This window comes from Ambystoma mexicanum, chromosome 5p (genome assembly GCF_040938575.1).
Source record: "Ambystoma mexicanum isolate Mex_15411 chromosome 5p, UKY_AmexF1_1, whole genome shotgun sequence".
Lineage (NCBI taxonomy): Eukaryota > Metazoa > Chordata > Amphibia > Caudata > Ambystomatidae > Ambystoma > Ambystoma mexicanum.
The window spans coordinates 1,070,003,884-1,070,027,440 of NC_090930.1; the positions used below are offsets into that span (position 1 = coordinate 1,070,003,884).

Below are 23,557 nucleotides of genomic sequence, written 5' to 3' on the forward strand. Positions count from 1 at the left end.
CCACCGTACTTTCTCCACTGACCTGGATTGCGATCCCTGTGGGTGTTCAGCCCACAGCGCACTGAGATCATACCAATGGTGAAAGGCGCTATACAAATGCCCAATAACATAACATAGATTCCCAGTAAAGAAATATCATACCACAGTAAGAAATGGCTAGACTGGCTGCAACAAACTGCCAGCCTACTCATGGAATAACACTTATGATGCTTGCTTTATCATAGATACCCAGTAAAATATGTCATGCCGCTGCAATGGCTTGACTGGCTGGACCAAAATACCAGACTAGCCACATAATAACATGTATCATGTTTGCTTTATCATAGGTGCACATTAAATAATGCAATACCTGCCCCGTGAGTCCCCCAGCGCTTTGCACGCACACACAATCACATGCTTCATTATGTGTGTGCAAGGCTCTAGGGATTCAAGGGGCAGAACTGGCATTTTCTATTGAGCATGTATGTGGATGCATTTTTAACTGGGCATCTATCCATGTCTGCCCTCTGGCTCCCCCAATGCCTCGCAGGCAAATGTAATCACATTCATACCATTACCCACCCATTCATTAACCCATGCACCTTCTCTCGCATTCACTCACATGCACCGCGCACGCAGAACATTCACGCACACTGCATCCTCATTCACACGACATGAACACTTACACCCATAAATACAACATGCACATGCACACTTGCATATTTATACATATAGACATACATCTTGTCATGGAAAAACAACCACAGACTCTTCCAGTGGTTGGTGAGCATCTTTTAATGGCAGTCAGCAAAGCCAGCGAACATAGGATAACAGCACCCAACAACAGAATGAGAATCAGCGCAGAAACCGTCCTCCCCTCAAGGCACAGTGCTTTTATACAGGAGAGCACACATGCATTTCAATGGAAAGGGAGGTTTCAGACATCGCATGATATCGTCAGGCAACAATGTTTCAGTTGAATGTTCACTGTCTCAACATAAAAGTTTTAGGCAGACGCTATGCTCTCATGCTCAGGAAGGCATAATCAGGATGGGATACATTTAGTGATACATTTCTATTCTTGCTGTACAAGCAGTAGCCATAAGGGGGAAAACAATCTTTATTGTCAATGCTGGTTTTTTCCTGTATGTAACTGGTTTCATAACAACGCCCCCCCCTGGCTGACGCTCTTTATAAATAAATAAATAAATAAATAAATAATTAATAAATAAATAAAAGCAATGTTTGCACTTGGACCAAGTTTGCCTAGTGCTAGTATTGCTGTTAGTATTGCAAATAAAAAAGATCACTTTAACATACTCAAGTGACAGCTTTGCTCTCCAGGGGCCAGATTAAGGAAACATTGCACCGGTGCAAGTGCAATTTTGCACGGTATTAGCACTAGGGCACAATTTGTGTAATCTTGCCGATGGAGAGCAAATGTTACTGGCAGTAACCTCGTTTTTTTAGTCATATGTACAAATGCCTTTGCAATGCTGTCACTTGAGTTCGCTAAAATGACGTGGAATCTTTCACGGGTAAGAGGACTTGTAGGGGGCCAATTGTTTGAAGTAACTAGCTAAGTAAATAGCCCAGTGAAATGCTCCTAGGTGCTTTTCATCAAAAGTAAACAATTCACTGTAGAAGAAGGACATCAATGTCCTGTACATAGTGCTGTTTCTGGCAGCCTTCAGAGGTATAGTAATGTGTTCTAGCAACCATCCCTGAGCATGGGCATGTAAGGATATCATTATGCCTAAAAACAGAGAGGGTGATTACACAGGTGCATTTTTTTAAACACCTGTACTGTTCACAACCTCCTGCTTGCATTGAGAACATAAAGCAAGGAGCTTTATCAATCATTTTTATGGCTATAACACTTGGCAGTTCTTAGACTTATCTTGGCAATTTGACACCCTTCTGACAGGGACATTTTTCGCTGATCGATACGGGTTACACTTGCAACAGCTGTCAACTCCCATCAACCTCTGCCATTGTCTCTGTAATAGCAGTTCTATTCTCCCACTCTTCTGAAAAGCAAAGTTTTCCACCCTACACCTTTTATCATTTATTCTGATTATGAATGAACATGGCACTCTTCTTTAAATATACATTGTTAAGTGTTTTTCAATTTGAGGGCTATGTGATGAATCCTGCGAAGTCCTCACAAAGACTCTACCTAAAGTCTCCTCCCAGGTGGCTAAGGAAAGGCAGGCGCTTTCTGATCCTGACCTTGGGGGTGGTGTTCTGCGGGAGGATCACCTGGGAGGAAAAAGGGCCAAGACGAATAAGAGGACTCGCTGGGTGAAACAGAGTATTTATTTAACAGAGTATTTATCTTCCTCCATGGAAGAATAATCTGTGATACTAAAGTCTGTAATGGCTTGTTGTCAAAGAGAGGTTTTAACTTCCCAAGTTGAATATCTTGATGCAGGTGAAAACATTCACAGACCCTTAGGTACTGGAAGAAAGGAAATCTCTTTTAAAAATAGGGAGACTCATAAAGCCAGATGTTCCCTGAGAGCCCAAAGGATAGTAAAGAAAAATGTGAAAATAATACCAATTTAGACTTTCAAAATCCTTATTTCTCTGTAAAGCCAAGTCTGCCAAATTATCCTGTGATATTCATTCCTTTAATGAATATGATTGGGCAAAGAAACTAACATGAAAACAACATTCGCATTAGAAAAACTGATTTTTACATTATGGACTCCAAGACAAAGAAGAGGGCTAAAGAGGAACAAAACTGCAGAGTGCAGCTTGTTAAGGGGAATGACCCACCACAGAGGGAGACTGGGATGCTTAAAAGTCCCCCTCAGGTGCAGGCCATGAGTAAAGATAAGGAGCAGAGTAGTAGTCGTAGGTGGAGGAGTTGAGAACTCTCCACTTTGCAGCAGAAGCAGAGACTCGAAGAGAAAGAAGACATCGGGACCACTGTCAACTGTCGAGCAGTACTCGGTCCCGAGAGTATCTTCAACTCCAGAAGCCTGAGTTGCAGAGATTGCACAGCTGGAAGTGTTGAAGAGGGAAGCTTGACCCCTAGGGACCTCAATTGCAGAGGCTGCGCAGCAGGAAGTGAACGTTTCAAAAGCTTCTCCCACAACAAGATAGTCTCCGTTGGCAGGCGAGCACCAGAGAGCCTTTGGAACAGAGGAAGCTCTGTGTGTGAGTGGCGCGGGCAGCGGCAGTCTGGAAGAGGCAGATTGCTGAACTGCAAGAAGCAGCTGAAGTGAAGGACCTGTGAGCAGTGAGGGAAACGGAAGCGCACACCATATTTAGTGAGTGCGCTACGCCATTATGACACAATGGAGCGCTCTGTAACTGCTTGCATGCCCAGAACAGGTACTTTAACAACAGAAAGCAAACACGTAGAGGGAAGACAACGTAAGAAAGCAATTTTTAATACTGGACTGACAGGAAGCAGAGAAAGCGTTACTTTGTAAAACAAACTGACTGTGTTTTTAAGCATGTGGGGTTGTTAGAAAAGCCAGCAACAAGAGGTGACAATAAGTCTAGATCCCAATACAAACCACCATTGCACAAGCCAAAAGAAAGATAAACTAAGCCAATTCAAAACTAACCCACATTGACAATGTTAGGAGCGGGCAAACAAGAATCTGACCATTCTTAAAGCTTGTAGCTATGTTTAAGTAACTGCATTAATGAAACTGGTCAAAACCTACATTGGCAAGCCAAAGAAGAGAAAGAGTGAGACCATATTATTGTCAGTATTTGGTTAATGAAGAAGTGGCAAGAAGGCTGCCGTTCTGGTAAAAGATATTCAGACGGGGAGGAGCATATCTTGCAGAGGTTTTGGAAATCACAGATGTGTAGCAGAGAGCACCAATGTGAATCTTGTATTCCCTGAAGCAATTCCCAAAATGCAGTGTTGTGAAGCAGAAGTTATTGCAACGTTTTTGTAAGATGATCTTAACCACAGAAGCACTTGTTGTTCAGAATTTTACTGAACTGGCAGGGGAGTATGCCAGGTCAGAGGTTTTAATATCACTTTACCCGTTTTAATAACATGTTATCCTGTTCGGGCAGGGCAGTATACTCGAACAGATAACTTTTTAAGTAGTAGCCCTGGCATGGGAGTAAACCAGGTGTAATTGAAGTAGTAGCCTGGCATGGGAGTAAACCAGGTGTAATTGAAGTAGTAGGCCTGGCATGAGAGTACAGCAAGTGTATTTGAAGTAGTAGGCCTGGCATGGAAGTAAACCAGGTCTAATTGAAGTAGTAGCATGGCATGGTGTTAATAAATCATCCTGACAAACTTTCATTGCTGAAGAAAGTGTTGTATAAACTGCTGCAGAAGTGTATAATTGTTTCTAAACAAATAGGTGGTTGAAAAATAATTTTAACAAAGACAATGTATGCTCATTCTACTGAATTCAGGAATTGTTGTGGGTTTATGCAAAGAGGATATTTTTCACTACTATTACAAGTGCAAGAGAAAGAAACCTAGTAGGATGATCCTGAAGTGTTGGAACGTTTTGTTACTAAGTGGAAATCAAAAGAACTGCATTGGAACGTTGATAGAAGACAGGATTTCCTTATTCTTTTGGAACTGGTGAACATAATCCTGCTTGAATCTGGGAAAGGGAAATTCACCCAGATCATTACGAGAGACAATTATTATATTGTGAACATAACTGTTATATTTGTTGCTTTTGAACTGCAATATATAGTACCTTGTTGAGTTTGTGTATGTACAAGTGTGTGGGACAGAAACCTTTAGTTAGAGTATTTTCCTTAGTTTATTTTAGGCAGGGAAATCTTTATCAAGGCAGGGATAGTGATACGTTTATCCAACCTTTTGAGTTATTAAAGTGGCATCTTTTGAAAAACATTCACAAAGTTGTCTGCCTCACATTTCCGACCCTTCACAGCTACCGGATTTCAAAGCTACATTTCGGACTGGGGCTTAATACGTTGAACTACTGGCAGCTTGCATTAACTCCAACATGGCATTCTAAGTCATATGCAGCACCATTGCTTTGCTGCAGCCTCAGAGATGGTAAACAGTAGAGCTCTTTAAAAACCGGGAGACTGAAATTTAGTAGGTATCCCTCAGTGCCGAGCATCCAGTAACACTTATTTCTACAACATGCACTTGTGTTCAATAAATGCATAGCAATCCACTCCGGGTTTCTCATTTCAGTGAAATGGAAAACGAATTCCCCTACCAAAAAATCAGATGTGTCAATTACAGGATGTGTACTGTATATGGGTGCTCCAAGCTAATATGTAGGTGCTGCATGGCTTCAAGCTCAGAAGTGCCATATTTTCTTGAACATGTCTGCAGTTCATGCTTGTGCATATATGTGACTGCACACATAAGCATGTTTTAACTTGGCAAGATATCATTACAGGTGCAGGTAAAGATAGCCCAGTGGGTTGAGCGCTCACTACTGCAATCGGTGTGTGATTTGCAGGTTCGAACCCTGGCAAGGCCAACTCAGACTTTCATCCATCTGTGGTTGATAAATGAGTACTAACTTCTGTTGGGTGATATTGTATGTAAATATGTTCTACCTAAAGCGCTCTGGCAAAGGTGCTATATAAATGACTGATTATCCTTATCTAAAGCATCAGCGACAGAGTTCCAGTGTAGGGCGCGGCTTTTACAAGGCATTTTGATCTACTAACAAAGTAGCAGAAGTTCTTTTTCTCGAGTCTCCACCATGGTATTGACAGCCATATGCAAGTTGACATTTCATTCAAAAGACATTATACAGTTAAGCACTGTTGTAATCCAATTGAAGTAAATCAAAACTACCACTCACAGAAGGCATTGCGATGTAAAAATGGGAAAAAAAACGCTGGGATTGGAACTAAGAGTACCCATGACATAACGTGATTAAATAACTCCTTCTACTCGCTATACACCCACTGAAGTGGGCAGTGAAAGAAAGAATTTCTGCTGACAAATGTGCATCATATTTAGATGTGAGTGGAACTTATATTGGCTTTTTTTATGAGAAAGGGACATACATTTCATTGCAAACTTCCCATAGCTGAATTATTTCAACGTTTGATTTCCTTTTAGGAAGCACCAAATACATACTATTGTGTTAATCTAGAAGACATAGCAACGTGTAGAAGGGTCATCTGAACATAGTGTGCATATGCTGTTCTGACCCTCATCAATTGAAAGTTTGTGCTCTTAACCTTGACCTATGAAATAAAGTAGGGATCTATGTCCAGCACAGCCCTGTTTTGGGACATGAAAGAGTGAAGTCGTGCTGCGGACTAACCACGTGACTCCGGGAGGGCGCGGGAGAAGGGTGGAAAGGGAGGGGCCAAGGGAAAGGAAGTTCATTTAATGTATAGTGTTAATAAAGGAAGGTAACGGACACCCTGGGCTCTGTGTCGTTTATGCCTGTCAGACTAGCCTACAGCACAACCACTGGCGACGAAGGCTCATGAGCCACGTGCCCTCGAACAGCAGATCACTGCAAGAGAAGTTGCCATGGAGTGAGGGACAGACAGAGTGGTGGTGTACCCCGTGGGGAAGAAGGCCTGGCGCACGACGGCACTGAAGGAGAGAGTGGAAAGAAACACCTGCCTGCATGAGGGAAGAGGGAGGAACTTGGAGGAAGCAGGCCGGCCCCACATCACAGCGAAGGAAGGTGAGAACAGTGGCTGAAGCGTGATTAACACAGCAAGGATAGCAGCACGTGCGCATAACAAGGATACCAGCAAGGAGAGACCGATTAGATTAAAGGCAGCAAAAGCTGTTAAGGAAAGGGGATATCAAGAGGGAGGACACAGGAAGACTGGCACAAAGGGAGGGCAACGCTCAGGTGGAGAAATCAAACCCCATAGAGAGAAATTAAAAGTGGGGAAAAGAATAACAGAAGGCCCTTGCAGTACCAGAGGCCCAACATTAAAACATTCACAAAGGCCAACAGCCTGCATCCTGAACACCACCAACTAAGGGCAAGTGCCACCACGAGAGCCAGGCAGAGTCAGTGAGGCACCCTGGAAGACAACGCAGGGACAGGAGCAGTAGCGGGAACTACATCCCAGGCAGCATTCTTCACACTGCCCATTCCTTTCACACTAAAACCACACCATGATCAGGGTCAGAGATGGGAGGAAAGGAGGAATTTGAAGACTCCATGGGAGACAAGGATTCACCTAACAAAACAGACATAAGTGCTAATCTGGCTGGGAAAGAAATCAAAAGCATATTAAAAACAATCCCGATGCAAGACAAAACTGTGTATGCCCGAATGATAGCTGCTGTTAACAAGTTAGTTATCATACCCAACAGAAACCACGAAAGATACTCCTTCAATCAGTGTACACAGCTCCCCCATGAACCCATTGGCGAATTTGTCATACATCTACAGAGGAAGATAACGCACAGTGATTTTGCCAATTTTTCGAATGAAGAAGCAACTAGACTGCGAATGATTGAAGGGTGCACATCCTCAATTTCAGGAAACATCTTCTATAAAAGCCCCTCTCATTACCGGAGATCATAGACCTAGCCAGAATTTACGAGAGAGTAGACATGCAAGCGGCAGCCATTGAAAACCTGTTAAAAAGTGACAACGCTGCAGCAATGCAGAACATATCTGCAACAGGTATCAGAACTCAACGACCACCAGTCAGACCTGGGCCAAGAAGCTTGCAGCAAAGGCTCCAAGGAGAAAGACACTGCTACCGATGTGGGTATGAGTACCCTCACAGGTGGCAATGACCAGCAATAGGAGAAATGTGCATGAGATGTGGCCAGGAAAATGATTTCCAAGCAATGGGCCAAGAGAAAAAACCCACACTCCCAAACTAAAGCCACCCACAAACCCTGCAGCAATGAGACGACAAGAACAAACCCAAGGGCCCAGTTACAGGACATAACCAGATCATTACTTTCAGAGATCAAACCTAGGAAGGAACACGGCCACATTCCAACCCCAGACCAGAATAATAAGAGTGATGGATGACCTGGCAGTGCAAAGCCCACTGCAATACCCTGACGAGTATGACTACCCACCAATCCCAGCAGAGCACTACTCTCGCCAACCTGGAACTCACAACATAAATTATGACATGGACCCATATCGAAACCCGCAATCCAGTTATGGACCAGATCCATACGAAAACCCACCCAAGGATCAGGAGGGTGAATGACAAAACCAGAGAAGGTATGTCAGTGAGGCGACAGACGACAGTGCAGCCCCGAAAGTCAATGCCCAAATCAGAGGATTAAACCATCAGTTCGTAGTAGAAACAGGGGCAACTGTGAATGTGATGAATGAGGCCCTATACCAAGCCATCAAAGACGCCTACCCACTGCAACCATCCCAAGCTCAAATATTCCAAGAGGGCGCAGCACTCCCACTTCAGTCCACTGGACAATTCCAATGTGATCTGTATCACAAAGGACAGAAAGTGCTTACGACCATACCCGTCATACAAAGCCCCTCAACAGGGCGATGCCTACTAAGTTATTGCACAACATGGGCACTCACCCTGATGGACATCCACTATGACCAATCAGAAGTTTCCAAGGTCTCCCAATGGGGGCACATGAAGTGAACACAATGTCACACCAGCAGATGTCGCCGGACACAATCAAATCCCTGTTCCTGGCACTATTTGAAGAGGTGGGCATGCTCAAAGACTCTGTGATCTCGCTCCACATTGACCCACAGGTAGCTCCAGTTCCTCAACACTCACGCTGGGTTGGGTTCCACCTCCAGGCACAAGTAACACAAGAGTTACATATCTTACTAGACAACAACATTATTGAAATGGAATCAGCCCAACGCCATGGGTGTTGCGCCTGGTCATCGTCACCAAGGAAAATGGCTGATTGCGCCTCTGTGTTGACATGCGCATTCCAAATGCAGCAATCCAAAGAGAAAGGCACCTGGGCCCAAATAAAGAGGACATGATGGTCAGACACAACCAAGTAAACCAATTATCCAAACTAGACCTCAACCAACGGTACCAGCAGCTGGTCATCCACCCCGATTCAAGACCCATCACCACATTCGCAATACACAATGAACTTTTCCGCTATAAGCAGCTTAACTTTGGAATATCCTCCGTGGCAGAAATATTTCAGGAGACCATCCATGGGCTAATCGCGCCAGTACCCACCGCACTCACCTACAGCAACGACATACTCATATTCGGCACCTCTCAAGAACAACACGATCAGGCCCTGACGCGCGTCTGAGGAATCCTAAGCACTGCAGATCTCAGCTTGAACGGATCTAAATTTGACATCAACAGGGACAGTCTCAGATTCTTTGTACACATTTTCTCAGACCAAGGGATAACAGCAGACCCAGAGAAGATCAGTGCGACAGTTGACCTAACCTCCCCAACAGGAATAGCTGAACTATGTTCTTTCCTGGGCAAGGCAGGATGCTGCGCCCGCTACCTCCCCAACTATGCCACACTCACAGACCCTTTAAGACAACGACTCAAGAAAGATGCACCATTTGAATAGGACAAGACCTGCCAAGAAGCATTCCAGGCAATATAAAACAGAACTTGTCAGCAACCGCAAACTAGCATATTTCAATCCGGCGAGAAACACAGAGATAATAGTTGATGCCAGGCCAGTGGGCCTTGGCACCATACTCAATCAAGCGCTCATCTCCATCTTCAGCAATACAAAAATGAAAATGCCTCCACGCATTGAGAGATGGGGCATCAGGCTCCAGGAATATGGCTTCCATCATCCACAAACTGGGAGGGGAAGCAAACCCATCAGACTATCTATCTCGACACCCAAATGGGCAGGGAGAATAAATGTTGGGGAAGGAGGAAGTACACTACATCAGCTACAAGCTTGAAACACTTGCGTACAGGCACGTTACAAATGCCATATCATATCATATCATATCATAGCTACCTGTCAGAGAACGCACTTCCACAGACACTCACCATCACACTGTTTGCCGCCAAAAGCAGAGCAGACCACACCATACAGGTGGAAACACTACCGTAGGGAACCATTTGAGACCGGGGAGGTGGACAGAAAAGAGCTAGAAAGGATGGCCAAAATACAAGGAGAACAAGCCACCACAGAACAAGGCCCTCATCTGCAAGGAAACCGACTAGTGGTCCCCAAATGCCTGAGAAATACAATAGCAAACGTAGCATATAAAGGGTATCACGGTGTTGCAAACATCAAAAAGATCCTATGCAACCAAGTATGCTTCCCATTTATGGACTCGATAGTTGAGAATATCTTAACACACTGCCAAGTCTGCCAAAAAAGCTGCAACAAATGTACCCCCATGTCCCTTGCAAATAGTGCCACTACAAGATGGACCTTGGCACCGAGTAGCAATGGACATTTACGGTCCCTTAGAAGGAGGAGGCCACCTGTTAGTAACAATGGATGAATACTCGAGATTCCCAATAGTCAAACACGTGTAGTCCACAGCCTTCCACCACATTGTAGGAGTAATGGATGAACTATTCAGCGACTGGGAGGTGCCAAAAGTTGTGAAGACAGACAATGGGGCCCCATTCCAAGGGCAATAATTCAGGTAGTTGGCAGCGTACTTAGGGTTTCAGCGTCAAAGCGTCAAAAGAATCACACCTGTGTGGCCACAGGTGGATCGCTTCATGTCCACCATCAAGAGGACCAGACAGAAAGCTCCTCTAGACCAAACACCAAAACGAAGAGAGATGAGAAGAACATGAAGGAGGGAGACTCTATGTCACAGATGTTGCAGCGTCCAGCACTGGTCTTCACCTCACCTACTTAAAGCAGACAATTCTAAAGATGTCGGTAGGGATTGTCAGCCAGTCATATGTATGCCTCCTAAAAGGGGAGTAATTACAAAGCTTTTGGGCTATGTCACTCATTGTCAGTTACATGGCAGGCACCTGAGAAGCTGAACTGGGGCCCAGTCAGACCTCAGACCTCCGAGAGGATGCACACATGAAAGGCAGATGGGCTGGGCAAAGTCAGTCAAACCCCTGCAACAGACTCTTTCCCATCACCAGTTGCCTCCCAGAATCACCTGCTACAGTCATGCTACTGCGTAACTAACAGTGCAAGGAATGTTGTTCTCAGGAATAGTAACATGTAAACATCTAATAACTTTCCCATAGGTCATTTTGGTGTCACATGCCCACCTGTACAGCAAGGCAATTCTCAACTCTGAGCAAGATTTTGTTTTAAAATACAGAACAAAGGGGTACATTTATAAAAGGACTGAGTGTTTGGTGGCCCGCTTACACATCTTTCGAAGAGCTCCTTTAATATATCAATCAGTATTAATATCAAACTAGTTGAGCTTTTTTTAAAAGCAAATCTGTATCATTACCAAAAATCCTTTACTGAACGGGTTCGAAAATCATTAAGGAAATAGAGAGCTAAACTAATGACAAAAGCGAAACCTGGGCCCTTCCTTGAACCACACTTCATCTAGAATGTACATCTAGCCTTTGGAAGACCTCTTCTATTTGCTTACACCTATTTTCTTATGCGGATTATACTCTGATATTTTTTGGGCTGCACGAGAGCCATTCTACTCTGGGCCATACAATTTTCTTCTGCATTCTTGCAATAAACAGTTGGATGCAGGCCAATGTTTTAGATGTACATTGTGGGAAGACACTCAAGTCACCCATTTCGGAGATGAAAAACCACAGTGTTCCTTGTAGTATTGGGCAAGGCACCCAGGAAACTGGCCTACTCTGGTGGCATTGCACCACCCTTATTTGGATGAATTGGTTTAATAGAGGGTATTTATGACATCAGTAGATTCACAACGAGGGCTTGGGTTGCTTGGCAATTAAGCAAGAATATATCCATTTGCCTACCGTGCCCGGGCTCACACGTGAAGACAGGAGTCCGAGCAGGTCTCCTTCCTGCGACAACACTCTGGATGCATTTGGAGCATGGCTAGATTCTTGGCTGCTCTGAGGGCGCTCTTATTTGGGTGATATCAGTAGGCCCAATGTTATCACCCTGTTATCTTCTTTTTTTTAAGGATGAATAAAATGGTAGCACAAAATCGGGACAGACTGAAGATTTGTCAGTGCTTGTGGAGGTCCATTTTAATATGGTGTTTGGGCAGCCCCCTTGCCTACAGTTTGGCAAAACAGTCTAAGGCACCTGTGGGGTGTTTATAACGGAGACAAAGGAATGCAGCAAAGGGGTGAATAGTTGCAGATTATCATGGTGCTCGCAACCAGCAGGGGCTAAAGCACTAAATGTCCGCGGAAAAGTGAGTAATTGCTCTTCATCAGCAAGGTACTAATGAATGGGAAAAGGCAACAAGGTGATAACAATGCTGCTGGATGCTGGGCGCCAGCAAGACAGACTGTAATGTGCACACCGCAAAGTGCACATGTAAATTCTTGAATTCAAATTATAGCCTTAGGGCGCCAGCAAAGGCAGTCTGTAATGTGTGTGTGCGGCAAAGCATGCATATAATGTCATGAATTAAAACAATATGTTGCTGTGTCATAAGACTGCCAACCTAGGGCAGCTGCTCGGTACCCCCTGAGGTTTAGGACCATTTCAACTGAAAATGTTGCAAGCCCCCAACACCATCCCAGTACAAAATGGTGTAATAGAATCACCAAATATTTGCAGTGCTTTGAAGCCACTTGACAAGCTGTAAAGCTCTATAAAAGTTATATCCTAGGTGCACCGCCTGGGGTCAGGTACCTCTATTTCAGCAATAGTGCACTTCCTCTGTCCTCATTTGAATTCCTTGACTCCATTTGTTCGATCACCTTTCCCAATTCAGCCACACTTCATGCTGGCCTGGGGTTTACGGTGCTTATGGCTGTTGTGGGTTGGCAGCCATGCCCCGACATTCATAGCCTTATAGCTGCCAAGTGGCCTGGTGTCATGTGTGACACCTTGAGGCAGTGCTGGTTTTATACATGGCATGCTGAAGCTTATAGTCCTATACTTTAAATGGGAGAAATGGAACTATAAGTCACAGCAAGCAACATGCAAAATCATTTCTGTCTGAAGGGGTCATGCATAACAAGCATCAATTGGCAGGACCAGGTGCTGTGCATAGAGGTGAGTGCTGCATCTCTATGCATTGCAGCACAGTGTCCTTCCCCAGGGGATGTATGCATGAGTTTGTATTTGCATGGCAATCTTCTCACTTAAGTGTATTCTTTGCCCAGTTAAGAATGAAAGGATCAATGTTTGTGTTCATACAGCTCTGCAAACATATTGAAACATTCTCAATAAATGTTCTCATTGGTTTATGGTCAAACAGTGTGGGACTGAGAGGCACTGATAATTAAAGGGGGTGAGGTCAGGCACAACGTGGCAAACATAGTTCTGGCTTATTTTGAGTTTTAAATAAACTTTTAAAGCTGGTGAGGAGAATAAGTAAATACATCTGCTGCAAAGATCTTTGCAGTGCCCAGGTTCCAAACCCTGTAAGATAGCTGAGTGTGTTGATGTGCATCCGACTGAGAGGAGAGATGTGCATAACCTATTGGTAATAGTGGCCAATAACAGTAGCATAACTTGTTTTAATGCACATGCTGCAGGCTGGTGTGTGTGTATCTTATTGGGTTAAACACTTGCAACAGAGAGATTTGTGTTAAATGCTGGTCATAGAGATTGAAGCAATGCTAACCAAGCAGGCCAATGCGCTTGCAGCAGGGCAACACACCTGCTTTCATAGTGGTTAATGGTTCCTATGAAAGTAGGGTGGGTTGATAAACCAGCTGTCTGTAGAAATATGTTTGTAAACTGGAATCACAGGACACTCGCCAGTAATCAACATCATCAACAATTTACTTAATGTATTAGCGAGCAAGACATATGCAAAAGATCCACATTTCGTATGAATCCCTGAAATATTTTAATTTACAATCCATAAAGACTTAGGAATAAATACCAGAAATTGAAAGGGAATTGAATCTGATTCTATTTTACCCATAATGACTGGAATGGAGGCAAGATACTGCAAAATGTAATTTTGCCTAGGGCAGAAACTACCCTTTCATTGCCATTTTGCCTGTGCTTATTCTTGTGCACACCGAGTGCGGAGTGCTGAATGTGGGGAGTGGAGGAAGTGGCTTCCTGGTCATACGTTTCACTAAATCAAAGTTTCATTAGTACAATTAATATGCAAGTACTGGGAGAAGAAGGGAAGTATGGAAGGACAACAGGTGCAAACAGAATGGTCTCAGCGAGGTTTGTGCTTATGTGTTGAGGGGGTAGCATGACTCAGCTCTGTAAGGAACTCATGGTTGCAACAGTAAAGACAGACACACAGGATCACAGTTCAAGGGTGTTTATTGAACTTCATAATGGGTGAGATAAACGCCTATTCTAAACCTACATCTATGATGGGAGCAAGCTACGACCATCAAATAATAATAAGGCAGTCCTAGTGGCGTCTTGTCAAATAAAAAGGGCCTATACTAAACAAAAAACTATTGCCAATCCTTACTCCTAAATTACAAAAAGAGTATGGGATAATGTTCACCAGAAAAGAAAGAATTGTTCACAAAATGATAAGTCAGGATGCATGGTCTGGTCTCCCTCGCCCACGTTTGAAGCACGGGACATGGTGGGACTATCGAGCACAGCACACTTCTTTGCCTCTTCAATACGAGGTTCACAGTTCAGTTCAACGATAAATATCAAAACCCTTCAAAGGCTAAGTCTCCTTCTTGCAAAAGTATCTTGCCTTAGAGGGCCTGTGGTGTTTCACAATGACAAACTAACAAAACGTTCTCTCTGTGATTTTGCACGTGGGTGATTGCTCTTTGCCCCCAGGATCTCCCTCCATCAGGCTTGCAACCTCCTTGCAGTTTGGGCCTCCCTCCATAGAGTTTACTACAACCTTTCATTAAAACAGTTCATGTATTTTTAGCACAGTTCATGCATTGCTCATTTTCACCAGAAAGCAAGGTTTTCCTTCTCCTGGCTTTCTTTCGGCATCCCTCTGTCGGGTTCACATTTGCCTTATTCCAAAGTTCAGGATCATATTGGAAAGCTGGGGTCCATTCCCCTAGCTTTCCTCTGGCAATGGGTCAGAGACTTTCGATTGTACAAAGGAATTGACCTAACTCTTGTAGGACCACTATGACGCATTATGCCACCCTTTCCTAGGGTCTTCTGCTAGTTTCAAAACAGGTCCCGGTCAGAGCCTTTCGAATGCGCGCCCATGTGGCGCCGGACCCCTCTGCACCTGGATATTAACTGAGCTTTCAATAAAGTTCAAAATACACACAACTAATTTGCCCTGCAAATTTTGGCATTCAAAAATGTTGCTACTTGCAACCTTGGGCGCAACACAGTTCGCTTTGCTATCAGTCTCCTTCGACTCACCGGCTGTGTTGAACCCGTTGGCTTCTCTGATCTCTGGAGTCAAGAATAGTACCACGGTTGCCAGCTTGCCTCTCTGCCTCCATTATCAATGCGGGAGTCCCCTGTGTACCGTTGACATCTGTTGCTCCGCCTGCCATCTGTAACTCCCGTTTTTATGCTTCCCTTTTCTGAGGTTGTGCGGGCATGAGTTGAAAAGGGCAATTCCCCCTTCGTCGTCCTTCCAGGTCTCACCGCCTTTCTTCTCCCTTTGAACTGCCAGTTTGTTGTAGCTGTCTCCTTGTGCGTTCAGCCTTGCTTCAAGTGTGCTTTCGTGCTCCTATGGGGAAAAGGTGTTATAGGGAAGGGGATACTGCATCTCAAGCCTTGCTGTCCCACTTCCACTTCCCGAAGACCACTCGCCCAGGTGATCCTCCCCAACAGGCCACCCCCGAGAACTGGATCCAATAGCGATGGCCGTGTCCTGGCCACCTGGACGAAAAGATCCCCGGGGACTAGCGGGTGGGACACCTTCAGGTTTCTCACAGCTCAAAAGTGAAATATAACTTACTTCAGGGATGACTTGGAAGTAACAGGGGCACTCCCTTTCCCCGCTCATGCTTTAGTTACCTCCTGTTATTCTACTCTGCCCTCTGTAGTCACTGCATCCCCTCTCCACCAGCTCCTTTACTTCCTTGCTCACTTGTTTCTCTCCCTCTCCTCTTTTGCATCCTTCCTCCTACCTATCCCTCCCCATTGCGTCTTTCTACTTCTACATCTCACACCCTCACTTTTCCTCCACTGTATCAGTCCACGTCTCTTCTTTTACCTTGCACCAGATAATCTTCTTCCACTCTACATGTCTTTTGTATCTTCCTCTCTATTGTCTGCCTCCTTCTCCATCACTCTCTCATTACTTGGCATTACTGGGGCATTTAGGCCATGCTTGGCATATTATAGCATCAACTGGATATATGAGGCTGTGCATCATCTATGATGAAGATACCATGAATGTAGTGGACAAAGTGGCATTTATGGGGCACCTGAGATTGCTCTTGATACATGATCAAAGCTATCACACGGGGAGGATGCACATGTGTTGTATTATACTATGAACTTACTGCTGATTTGATTAACGTGACTTCCACTGTTTGCTTTTTCAGCTACTTGCAGATTGGAGATGTAAAGAAGAAGCCGGCGGATCTATTTTCTCAGGTAACATGCCCGGGAAGGTAACGTATTAAAGCATAGAACTTTTCTGAATGTTCATGTTATGTGGCTCCACTGACGACTGTTTTGCCATCATGTAACATTATTAAATATGGAGCCAGTCAACAATCCTAGGCATTGGTTGTGGATTAAGTGGGATGCTAAATCAAGGGGGGGGGGCACTCATTAGGGGGTATGGCCTAAGTATGTGTGTACTTAAGCCACGCCCCATGATTTTACTCCGCAGTCAGCACAGGGCTGTAACTTCTGGCAGTGGCCTGCCATCCTCGGAATGTCCAGGACAAAGCGAGGACATTACTGCGGGCGGTGGCTTGTTACTGAATGGTAAAACCCTCCAACCAAGGCCATTATTGCCATCCTCACCAACTGCCAGTGCTAATGGCGGCTAAAAAAAGAGTAACACATTAATAAAAGCAACGCATGAGGGTGCACTTGAGGCAGGTGTTCAGTACTGCAAAGGTGGTGCTATGGTAAGGCTTGTCTTGTGTGGTGCATGGAGGATCTTGTGCTGCCGAATTAGGGGAGGTGCAGGGGAGCAGACACAGGGTGAATTTCCTCATTTTGGGACGTTTAAGGAAGGGGGAGGGGCGGAGTGCACACAGGTGGCCAGAGGATGTGAAATAAAGGTGCAAATGCTTGTATATGTGCAGTAGAGTAACTTTGCTGAATATTTTGGGGGGAGCATGACTTTGAAAGGAAAGGGGCCCCTACCAAATGAGGGGGACTAAATGGTGTGCCATGAAAGCTGGTGGGGAGTAAACAATCTGCCCACCCTGCCCCCACCCCTTAAAAGCGAAACACCAGTCAGCAGACTCAGCATGCAAGCGGGACACTGGCAAATATTGCCCTCATTTTGACAGAGCTGATTGGCTGTCCCACTCTTCCAGGGTGCTAATTCTAATTCTCGTTTTCGTACTCTCGAAGATGTACTTTGGCAACAAGGTCATGGAAACAGGATCGTAAAGTGGCACGCCACTAAGAAGGGGTGGGCTCCTGCTTCACATAACCCCTGCATTTGTCCATTTGTACCAATAGCCAATAAGCCATATTTTGCTCATTCTTCCATTTCCCTTTTTTTCCCTTTTAAGAAAATTAGCTGGAATGAGACAGTTGTTCTTAAAAATGGCAAACTTGGCCGCAGTTTTATTTTCACAACAAAAGAAGCACTGCACACATTTAGTGAAATTCAGTCTGTAAGTGTGGCGCTTGCTCCGTGTCCAATACACCTGCTTCCCCTATTCCTTTGCACCAAGTCCATAGTAGGCCCAACTCTCCCAATCCTTTGTGCCTGAGCCTACCCTGCCCTTGCAGGTGTCCATGGGCGGGGAGAGCACCGTTTCTTTTGGGGGAAGCTGAGCCCTTGTTGTTACCACTAGACGCCCCTGCCATTAGGCTCCCAAGAGGCGCTGGTCCGAGAAGAGCGAAGACCCTTCCGGCTTCCTCCTGGTGCATTCGGAGTCTGTCTTTTGTGCTTGATTGCTCAAACACTGCCATGCCAATTGGTGGGTTACCGTCCACCGTGGCTCCCCCTATCGCCTGCTCACTTGTATAGCTCCAAGAGCTTTGTACATATATTCCAGTAGAAGAGCTCCATTCCCATTGCTGACAGATGAACACCATCTTTTAGAAAGTATTCGGGGGATTTCAAGTTGATCAGGCCATGTCTGATATGTTGGAAGCCTCTGCCCTTGCAGAATTTAGACATGGTGCAATTCAACTTCTTCCTTGATCTTTCAACTGCTGTGTGGTTCTCGGTTCCCTTCCATTCCAGCCTGGGAATTAACTCTGACCATGCAATCTCTGTCTCTCCCAGCTGTGCTGATATCTACTGCAATGAGAGCATCATGTCCCTCAACAAGACCCCCCTCCCCAAGCTAGTCAAGTCATTCCCCCCATGTGGATGACCAGCACATCTGGCCTCTGCTGCGCACCCAGCAACTTCTGTATAAGCCCCTGCAGCTGTGCCCATTTCATCCCTGGTACCCCATGCCACCAGATCCGGTACTCGCCGGCCGTCAGCTCCTCCTGCTGTGGTGTCCAGCTAGCCCCAGCTCTTGAAATGAACGAGTGCCCCACAACCCAAACAAAGCGCCTCTTCCTCATCTGCAAAGCTGGTAATGAAAAGGAGATGAAAGATGGCATGTTACTTTACATTTTCTCCGGCCTGATGTACCTTTTAAAAAACCCACTTTCCTATCTTCTTGATCTCTTCGACCCCAAAGCCCCCGGCCGCTGCGGAGGTGGCCGCCTCGATCCTGAAAGAATGAGTCCAGAACCGCCCCTCTGTCAACCCCATCTTTGCCAATGCCAGATCCATCACTTTCCTGAACTGGAAGCGGCTCAAGGCGGACCCGTCCTTGTGCAACAGCAAAGGAGCCCCTGAATCTGATGGCGGCCATTGCTGGAGGAAGCTGGCCACCCCTCTGCCCCTCTGGCCGGTCTTTGAACTACGTACATAAATGATCACCTGGGTGCTATTTGACTGAACATCCCTTAATCGCAAGAAGCCAGCACCCTTGCCCCCTTTGTTCTCGGGCACTAGCTCGCTCACCCTGAGGTCCCCAAAGAATGCCACTGTGAAGGCCGCTGTAAATAGCACTCTCTCCTCATTGCTGTTGCATACTGTATTTAGACATTTAATTAAACCATGTAGTTCCACTACGTCGATGGGCTGCCTATCATCAGGCTTCAGTACAGTTTGCTTGGCCCATCCTCTCATGGCCAATGTGATGTAATGCTCCTTCGTATGGTCCCTTTCCCCCTGAATAATGGGCTATTGCCGCCAAGTGATATGTCATCCAGGATCTGGTTTTCCCCATCCTCCAGCACCAGCCCACAAAGGCCCGCACCGGTAACTCTCTCTGCCCTTCTACCAGTACGTCCCTCTGAAACGCTGTGAAACTGTCCCAACAAGCCCTGTACCTCTTTGCTGTGCCTGGCGCCATGGCTGTGTCTATCAGAAAGCTCAGATCACCCAAATCATCCCCAACCAGTGCTCCTTGAACGGGGACATCACCTTCCTTGCTTCTGGGCAGTTGCCTCAGAACTTCTCCCACTGTAAACGAGACAGAGAATCAGCGGCCGTGTTTTTGATGCCGGGAATGTGCCGAGCCCTGACCTTGATGTTTAAAGCCAGTGGGCATTTAGTGAGTTCCCTGTGCAACTTCAACACACTTACATTGCTTGATGACCCCAGATTAATAATCTGAACCACTGCCAAGTTGTCTGACCACAACAACACCTTTTTGTTCTCCAGGTATTTCCCCCATAGTTTAAATGCTATTACAAAGGGAAATAGGTCCAACAGCGTGATGTCCTTCGTGATTCCCATCTGATGCCACTCTGCAGGCCATGCCTTACCGCACCACCTGACCCCCAAGATTGCCCCGAAAGCGTGAGACCCTGATGAATCAGTAAACAGTTTGAGCCTCTCGCTGCTGGCCCAGTCCTCCCTCCAAATTGAAATCCCATTTGACTTCTCCAAAAAATGTTCCCACATCCGGAGGTCCTTTTTTACCTCAGATCCCAACCAGACATGTTGGGAAGCATGCTGCACTCCCACTGTCTTTAGCTCTGTACCTCTGGCAAACACCTTCCCTGTGGGGATTACTTTCCCAGCGAAATTAAGGTTACCTGCCAGCGACTGCAGCTCCCTCAAGGTTGCTTTGTTCTTACCCTTCAGCCCCCTTATGATCTCCTTAAATTTCTGCACCTTGTCCTGCGGGAGCCTGCATTCGCCTTTGAGTGAGTGGATTTCAATCCCCAGGAATGTCAATGTAGTGGCTGGGCCTACCGTCTTTCCTGCTGCTAATGGGACCCCCATGTTCTCCATCAACCCTTGGAATGAAGCCATGAGCTCCCTGCACTCCCCAGTCCCTTCTTTACCAATTAATAGAAAATCGTCCAGATAATGCAAGATCCCACCTTCCTTCACCCTTTCCTTCACAGTGAATTCAAGGAAGGTACTGAATGCTTCAAAATACGAGCATGAAATGGCGCAGCCCATCAGCAGACATTTGTCCTAAAAATATTTGTTATCCACCTTGAACCCCAGCAAGTGGTGGCTCTCTTTGTGAATTGACAAGAGCCTGAAGGCTGACTCAATGTCTGACTTTCCCATTAGGGCACCCCTCCCTGCCGCTTTTACCATCTGTATTGCGTCATCCAGGGAGGCATACTGAACCCTACACAACTCCTCCGGTATGCCATCATTCACAGATTGCCCTTCTGGAAAGGAGAGGTGGTGGATCAGGCGATAATGGCCTTCCCCTTTTTTGGGCACTAGCCCTAGTGGTCACATCACCATATTGTCCATGGGGGGCGAAGAGAAAGGGCCAGCCACTCTACCTTGCTTGATTTCCTTCTCCACTTTGCGCGCCACCACCTCCAGCCTTTCCAGCGCTGACCGTAAATTGGTCGCCTCTTTCACCCCTTGGCCTCCTGCCCCTGGGATCTGAAAACCCCACCTGAACCCTTGCCACAACAACTTTGCATCAACCTTGTTGTGATATATATTAAGAAGAGGAGTCATGGCAAGGAGGTTAAATTCGTTTTAATCATACTCTTGTCTCTCACAGGTTTGTCAAACTTGTTTCTCTCTGGTAATTCCTCACTCTCTCTTTGACTTCTCTTTAGGCTTGCTGATGCCTTTATGTTTAGCTTTGCCTGAGGCGGAGCTGCGAGCCCCAGAGCTCCCGCCCCGTGGGTGCCTGAATTCACATGTTTTACCAAAGGGGCAATCTCCTTCTGCAAACCTACAGCATTCTGCTCACTCCCCCTGGTAGCTTGCTGCCCGATTGCCCCAGGAGGAGGGCCCGCAAAAGGACCCTCTACCCCGCTGTGAATAACCTCCTCTGCCTCTCCTAACCTGAGACTTCTCCACTTGCTGCTTGTCCCCGGACTCCCTGGCGGGCACCATTTTATCAATGTACCCCCCGACATCCACCTCATCCCAGGACATAGCGGGCCATACTTGCATTTTTAGCCTGAAACCCCAATCATAATCTAGCCACCCTTCATCCCCATACTTCAGATATAGGTCATAAATATATTCATAAGCCACCTTTGATAACTCATCGTGCAGGTATTTCTCTAGCATCATAGACATGTAAATTCTAAATGCTTTGAGTCAATTGTGAATAATGTGTTCCACCTTAGACCTCTCCCTTTCCCTTTTCTCTTTCTCTGACAAGTCTTTCAAACCTTCCCCCAAAGGCACAATCCCCAACAAGTCAAAGATGTCCACAAATTATTTTCTCCATAGACTCTCCTTAGTGACCCATGGAATGTGCCACACCAGCGAGTTGACTGCTGCTTGCACTGGTGCAAACACTGGCATTGGTCTTCCATACTGGGTTACCTGCCCCCACGTTTCCCCCACACCCAAGTTGGTTGGGACCACTGGCGAAGGCTGTGCCTGGCTCTCCCCTCTGACATTGAGAGCCCCGGGCCCCTGCCCCCACCAACCCTGTCCGTGCTGCGTTCCAGCTGGCGTGGATATTTGGGACAGCTGACTATCCCCCCCCCCAGTGGACCGGTACTAGGCAAACCGACCGACTGAAACCCACCTGGTGGAATTACACCCCTTTGAGGTACCAGACCAATCCCCCCCAAAGGAGAAAATGCATGATACATTCCACTCCCAGCCCCCACCCCGAGCTCTGGGTCATCCCTTGTTGAACATACCTTTGACCATCTCAAGGAATGTGGGTCCCTCCGCAGCTACTTCCACAGGTCTGGTTGGAGTGCTGGATGTGCCACCACGGTTCCCTGGAGCCTCAGCAGGTATCGAAGCCGGTAAAGCTGCATCCACCTGCGCCCTCCCTTTCCCTCTTGGTTTCTTGCTGGTGCTGGACTGCTCTTTGTTCACCCTGGCCTTCGCAATCATAGTCCTTTTCCTCTTTTTTGACTGGGCCTCTTCTTCTTCCAGTTCCCCCTCTTCTTCTTCCCACACTTCTATTTCTGCCAGTGCCCCTTCACTGGCACGGTCCTGAAACATGAGCGGCGAGCCATTCACCTGGCTGGGCCCAGGCGTTTCCTGTCCTGCTTGGGCCACCATTGTGTTCATCCAGTCGGGCCCATGGGTTGCTGCAGCCAATCTTGCCATCTCCAAGAAAGCCTCCAACTCCATTATTATGAAGGCTGAGCAAACATTCTTTTGTTAAAGAGGTGAAAGTATGCCAGAAAACAGGGACCTGACCCCTGGACCCGCCGATTAAAAGTCTGATGCTCTACTGCTGGGCTATCCGGGCACAGGGCTAGGTTGCAGCCCATGTGAAAACAAAAGTTTGCGGCTCCTGCCGGTGTTTCCCCGTCGCCTGGCGTGTGCTGCGAGCTCCGCCCCTTGGCAATGTAGGGAGGGACTCACAGCTTCCTTTAAGGCCGCCCCGTACCCCTTGTGCTCCTTGCCAGATTTGTTATCTTTTTATCCGAGTGTTCCACAAAGCTTTCACCCCTGTGCAGCCCGGGTCAACTCGCCCATACGTTAGTCTAAATTAATTGTTGCCCCTTTGCATGCCGTGTTCACTCCTTCGCATGCGGCATGCTCCCCTGCGCTCTCCGCTGTCCTTCACCTGTACGCCTCGGACAGCTGCTACTCCTTCCTCACTGTGTCCCTGGGCGTTGACTTCGGTCTCCTCGGCCGCCGCCTGCAGCTCCTCCTCTGCTCAGCTGGGGGATTGATCGCCTCTGCTTCCGGCTTGCCTCCAACCGACGTCCTGAGGGCTCGACCCACAGCGGGCAGTGTTGTCTGGATGCGTTCCCGCTCCGGCGCCTCCCCTTTTCACGGCGTCGCTGCCTTCTCCTCATCGGCGGCGGGGCGGGCGTCCTACTGCGGGGGCTGGATGCTACCTGCCGTAGGACGCCTGCTCATTATAAAGGGCTTACCACGCCCCCTTCCATTGTTCGCCCTTTACAGGCTTTTGGTGGTTTTGGCGCTGTTTTGCGCCTGAGCCCTCCCCTCTCCCGGGGGGAGCGGGGGAGGAGCGGTAGTGGAGGACCCTGCAAGGGTTACCAGGCCGCCTCCTCCATTTTTCTTTATTTTCCGTCGACAGCTTCGGAGAA

General features: G+C 46.7%; 1 protein-coding gene across 1 annotated transcript in view; it reads left to right on the plus strand.

The window, feature by feature from the left end:
• Window positions 1–23,557, plus strand: part of DCDC2 (doublecortin domain containing 2) — a 770,556-nt gene that overhangs the window by 102,665 nt on the left and 644,334 nt on the right. The window contains exon 2 of the mRNA XM_069613571.1: window positions 16,429–16,480. Coding sequence (XP_069469672.1) covers window positions 16,429–16,480 — 52 coding nt within the window. The remainder of the gene's footprint in view (window positions 1–16,428; window positions 16,481–23,557) is intronic.